Source organism: Sylvia atricapilla, chromosome 5 (genome assembly GCF_009819655.1).
Source record: "Sylvia atricapilla isolate bSylAtr1 chromosome 5, bSylAtr1.pri, whole genome shotgun sequence".
Lineage (NCBI taxonomy): Eukaryota > Metazoa > Chordata > Aves > Passeriformes > Sylviidae > Sylvia > Sylvia atricapilla.
The window spans coordinates 35,538,602-35,544,601 of NC_089144.1; the positions used below are offsets into that span (position 1 = coordinate 35,538,602).

Below are 6,000 nucleotides of genomic sequence, written 5' to 3' on the forward strand. Positions count from 1 at the left end.
ACATTTAAAATACAAACCCAAAGCAAAAACGTGCTTCCAAGCATGTTTATGTAATTCAAGGAATTACAAAATACATTAGTCAAGTACATTAAATCTTTAACTTGTAACTTTTAACATTTTAATTACAGTAAAGTTTTCCCCAATATCTAATAAATATTATAGCAAATAGAACTTCACAACCTAAAATAACGTTACAAGTATTTCCTTACCTTGGCCAGATTCTGTTACTTCAGATTTTTGCGAGGACTGCTTCATCCCTTCTTTGCCTTTTTTCAATCTGCTCCTCTCAGCTGGAGTAGGCAGTTTTTGTCTGAGAGGTTTCAGTTCAAATGCCTGAAAGCCCATAACCGGATTTTTCTCTTCAGGAGGTACTTCTTTTACAGTGTCCGTTTTAATACTGTCATTTTCTACAGTTTTTTGGTCCTCAGTGTCCACTGTTTTTTCATCATCTTGTTTCTCGTTTTCTTCCCTGTTACTCAAAGCTAGTCTTTCATCTTTATTAATGTGTTCAAGTTCTAATTGTATCTGCTTATATTTCAAGAGCAGATCCTCAAAACTTTCTTCCACAGAGCTTTCATTTTTAGAAGAGTAGTTCTGCTTTCTAGATGGAGACCTTCCAAAAGTTTTAGCTGAATTACTGGTCAAGAAATTTAACAAGAACTTGTATGACCTTAAAACAGTGGCAATATTACCACCGAAATTAAAAAATTAAGACAAACATAACTTACGACCATTCTCATATATTTTATGTTAAGGCTAGTTTGAAAAATATCCTTAATAAATACAAGCAGCATGTAAAAGCTGTAGCCATTATTATATACTGACATTTTCTCAAACCAACAATTTCAAATATTCAAATAGTTGTGATAAGAAGGTCACGAATTGCTGAGAAGTCTCATCTCTTACACCACCCTCCTGGAAACAACAGTTATAATGCTAACATGGTTCTCCATCATGGAAAGTCAGACTTCCAGAGCTCATAACTCCAATACTGATGACCCATCTGACATTCTGAAAAAAACGGGTTAAATTCTTTCCCACTCATTTTAGCCTTCCATAAAATGCCACATCCAGCCAATACTAAGTCTGACCACAGTACTACCACACACTGCAGTAAATGCAGTTCAGTAAATCAGATAAGGCACAGAAGAATCAATGAACAATGAAGGGAATTTTAAAAAAGTAACAAAGACTTGTGACCAAAACATTCAGAAATGCTGCAGATAACTGGGAATTACTAATTACTCAGAAAAGGTTGCTAATTAATGTCCAAGGAAAGCAGTAGAAATTCTCAGGCACCTCTACCCAGAACAAAAGTTGTCACTATAAGAGGTTCAACTACTCTTACTTTAACCTGACCCTTGAAAGTGATCCTGTAAAATAATCATGCTCAAGGGGAAATCTTTCAAGATACCAAGCCGGGTTTACTCATTTGACTCACAGTATCAACCCCACTGTGGTAACAGCTGACTCACATACCCTGTTAGGCAAAATGCTTTTTCAACAACATCATCTCTTAAAACAATAAACAGAGTAAAACCAGAAGCTAAAATAGGTGTCCTCTGAAGGCAGACATACTGAATCCAAAGGAAAACATATTTGTCTTCTGCTCACAAGCATCGACTACTTGGATGTTTTGCTACATTAAGTTCTAACATTAGAATGAAGAATCTGGATATGTATCCTGCAAAAGCTACTTCTATAATACCAGGAAATGTTTTGCTATACAGTGCTTTATCAAGTGTCAGCACAAAAAGCAGAAACCAGCAAAGATAAACTACCTAAAATTCAAAAAGTAATCAAACAGTCTATAAATACATTGAAAATACTAAAAGCTGTATGCAGTATAACACCAAATTATGCAATAACCACACTTGCAAAACTCCCAACACATTTCTACTTCCAAAGAGCCAGCTATGTTCATAATTTCGTAAGTCACTTACCATCACCTATAAAAATAAGTCTAACTGCTATTTGCTATCAGAATACTTCAATACGGAGCTTCTAAAGTCATCTGGAGATGGGTAACAAGACAGTTTCGAGATATTTGTTGTGCTCAGGGTAATACAACTGCAAGAATCTCCCACAATGGAGTTAACCAGAAATTCTGTGGCTCACATACATAGAAAATTTTAATGTGGTTCTATACATAGAATGCAAGGCTCCATGAAGTGCTGTGAAAGGCAGACAGGCATGTACATATTAAAACAACAAATGTGCTTCAACCAGCTCAAGAGAATCTTCATCTGAGAACCAAAATGAAGAAACCGGGCCTTAGAAATGAAGAAAAAAGTACACTGTAAAGAGTTCAGAATTCAATGGAAACAGAAAGTCCCATAATGATTCTGAATTTTAGACTCAAATTCCACAGTTCTCTATGCAACAATTCCTGAAGAATTACTATATAATACATTAAAGTTGCCAAGAACTGAAAGAGAAAAGCCTATCAAAAGCTAACACCCCCAAAAAAGTAACAAGAATTCTCTAAGTGTTCTACCTTGTCCTTGACTTCACTCACATATATATTCCTATCAAACATGGTGCAAAGCACAAGTTCCAAGAATAAATCAAGTAAACAATCTCTGTCTTAGCAGACTGTCATGGTTTACTCCTGTTCAGCAACTTACTACCCCACACTCTCACTACTCCTATGGGATGCAGAAAGAACTTAGATAATGTGGGTTGAGGGAAAGTGGACTGAAAGAATTTCCATTTAATAATGGAAATCAAGTAAAATAGCAATAATAATGAAAAGGAAGATAACAGAAAGAGAGAGTGGAATAATGCCCAGGTAAGGACGATGATACACAATACAACTGCTCACTACCCACTGAGAGATAGCCAGCCCAGCCTCAAGCAGCAGTCAGCGTCTCTCAACCAATTCCCTACAGTTTAATCACTGGGCATTGACATTCCGTAGTATTCAACACCACTTTGGGTCTCAGTTTTGCACACTACCGGCTTCTTGTGCCTCACTGGCAGAGTACGGGACACTGGAAATCCATACCTTAGCGCAGACACTTCTCAGCAACAACTGAAACATCAATGTGTTATCAACATTATTCTCATACTGAAGCCAAAACACAGCACCATACTGGCTACTAAGAAGCCAAAACCAGGACTCAAGACACTCAAAACATGTTATTTTCCAAGGGGAACTTCAAATACCATTCCAGGCCACAAGCCTCCTTCTACCAGTTGATATTAAAGTTTCCTCTGAAGTCACATGCCAATGAACTACACCAGTACTCCATTAATGTGAGCAACATGGAGGTACCTTAGTATTTATAAATTCTCTAATACTGACTGTATAACGCAGCAAGGATGCAAAAAATACAGAAAGTAACTCATACTGAGGGAAAATCATGGACCTTCCTTAACTATATGATCCATAAACAACTGAATATTCACTTATTAAAGGGCAAGAGTAATAAAACATTCTCCATCTACCATGTTTCAACAAATGAGTGAATCTTAAGTACCAGGAATAAAAACACTTTCAACATCCTCATTTTCTACTTTTGGTTTGAAAATGGAATTATTCATTTCTGAATACTCTTTTCATTAAAAAGGAAAAGGAGACTGCATCAGTCTCATTAGGAAACATTGCAAGGTCTGTTTAGGACAATCTCTATATTCACCCTGCAAATTACTTCTTACACAGAAAGTAACCACTTTCAGGTACTCAGAGCAACAGGGCAAAGTAAGAGACTAGAAAACTATTTTCAGCATTAGAATTCTTACTGTGAAACCTAGGGTATATCTCATCTTCACCTGCTGCCTCTCAAGATAAAACCCTAGAAAGAAGGGCTCCAATGAAGCCTTTGATAATGCTGTAACTTTACCAGGTGAGGCTAAATAAAAACATCTCTATTGCTAGTTTACATATTCCATCCAATTTAAACAAACAACAGTATTAATGACATAAATAATAATCTTGTATCAAAAACAAGATCCAAAAGATCCAAGAAATCAACCCACACAGCCTAGCAAAAACACACCCTTTGACTATCGATATGACCAATAAAACACTGTAAAATTCTGGAGAGCAGGATTTAACCACTATATCCCTTGCTCAGTGTTTTTTTAATACTCATCTGCATTTTCACAATGCAGTTACATCAAGTAACCAGGCTGCCCCAAGCTACACTCAGCATCAATTCTATACATTACTTCCTATGGCAAACAAGAAAAATTAGGGAAGCTTTTCCCATCACATTCACAATTCCTGCTCCTAAAAGGACGAAGTATCAGAACCCTCATGAGCCACCCAAACAAGTCTTAAGAGCAATCAGTGGCTAACATTCTACAAGAAATGGTGGATATGGCTTTCATCTGAATACCCATACAAACTAAAATTTGTGTGTGCAGACCCACTCCAGCTTAGCTAAAACTGACTAAAGCTAAACCTAGCTAATCTACTCCGAAGGGATGAAAGCAAAAACGGAAAAAAAAAACAAAAAAAAAAAAAAAACCCAAAAAAAAAAAAAACCAGCGGATTCTTCATTGCTCTGTACAGTAAATTAACAAGCCTAGGGTTTTAGCTTTACATTTGTGACACTTAATTACACATATTAAAACTGCCGCACCAAAGACTGACCCTACTTCACAATATTCGCACTTGGGGCTAGAAAATCAGCTGCCCACAATGCAACCGACAAAAGCCTCCTTTCAGGCTATGCTTTTCCTTTTTCCCTACACTCGACGGATTGGCCAAGGCGCAAGCCAGGTCACGGCAGTAATCCGACTTCCCAGCAGCCTCTCCTTAAGCAGGGCCGGCTGCCCCGGCCAAGCCCCAGGATTAGCTCGGGAGCCTCCCTCTCCGTTACCGCTGCGGGAATGGCACTGCCAGAGCGGGAGGGAAACGCGTCCCTTCCCAGCGCTTTCGGCCACGTACCACGGCACGGCCGCACCACACCCAGGCCCACCGCAGCCGCACGGGCCCCCCGCTCACGTTCAAGGATACATTTCCGAGGCGAGGGCTCCCTCCAGCCCTGGCTGCTACTGAACCCGGCGCCGCCTCCCCCTCCGGGCGGCCTCCCCGGAGGGTTGCCTGGCCGATCGCTGCACCCTCGGCTCCGGCCCCAGCGCCCACCGCCCCGGTAGGGCCGGCCTCGGAAGCGGAACCGGTCCAGGGCGTTGTGGCTGCGCTCCCAGAAGGACAGCCGGGGGCCCGTGTCGGAATGCGACCCCGGCGGCATCCGCGGCGCCGGTGGGTGGGAGCGGAACGAGTCCTTAGGCCGGTACCCGCCGTGGCCGTGCACGTGTCCCGTGTCGGGCGGGGGCTGGTGCCGTGAGCGCGGGAATGGCCGCCCGGGGGAGGACATGGAGCCGCTCCCGTGGAGCCCGGGGGGCGGCCGGCGCCTCGAGTACGGCCTGCTACTGCTGCTGCTGCTAGACCCGCTACCGAGGCCGCCGGCATGCTCGGAGGCGCCGCCGTAGGGCCCGAAGCCATTGTTGTCATCGTCGCTGATCTCGCCATCCTCCAGCTCCCCTTCTTCCTTCGGGGAGAGCCCGCTGGGGTCGGGCGCGGCCGCCGCCTCCGCGGCCGCCATGGGCCCACGACAACGGTCTCGGCGCGCCCTGCACCCCCTCCGCTGGCCCGCGCGGACTCTCGCGAGACCACGCCCCGCCCGGGAGGAGACAGAGCCGCGATGCGCAAAAAGGAACACGTGCTGGGCAACGCCCCTATTGCGGGGTATTCTGGGTAATGTAGTTCCCCGCTCGGGGCGAGGCCGTGCAAAGCGCGGCCGCGGGAAGCCGGCGCCTCAGCCTCTCGCGCGGCGGACGCCAATGGGCGCGCAGCCCTCCATGTTGGTACAGGAGGCCGCCATCTTATTGAAGGGCATGGCGCTCTGTGGGTAGTGAGCGGTGGCATGGCGGCGGGCTGCCCTGCCCTGCCCTGCCCTGCCCTGCCCTCCCTCCCCTCCGCCGCGGGACCATCAGTGGCAGCTCCGTTTAGCGCCGTCGTGGCTGTGGGGGCATAGGCCTCCTGGGTGC

The 6,000-nt window shown here is 44.3% G+C and overlaps 1 protein-coding gene across 5 annotated transcripts in view; it reads right to left on the minus strand.

Annotated features, from left to right (window-relative positions):
* ZFC3H1 (zinc finger C3H1-type containing) overlaps positions 1 to 5,602 on the minus strand; it is a 40,659-nt gene extending 35,057 nt beyond the window's left edge. For all 5 annotated transcript variants that reach the window (XM_066319177.1, XM_066319176.1, XM_066319175.1 and 2 more), the window contains exons 1-2: positions 4,967 to 5,602; positions 210 to 629 (exon numbers count right to left, since the gene is read on the minus strand). In XM_066319177.1, the coding sequence (XP_066175274.1) occupies positions 210 to 629; positions 4,967 to 5,555 (1,009 nt within the window). In that variant the 5' untranslated portion in view covers positions 5,556 to 5,602. The remainder of the gene's footprint in view (positions 1 to 209; positions 630 to 4,966) is intronic.
* Between the last annotated feature and the right edge of the window lie 398 nt (positions 5,603 to 6,000).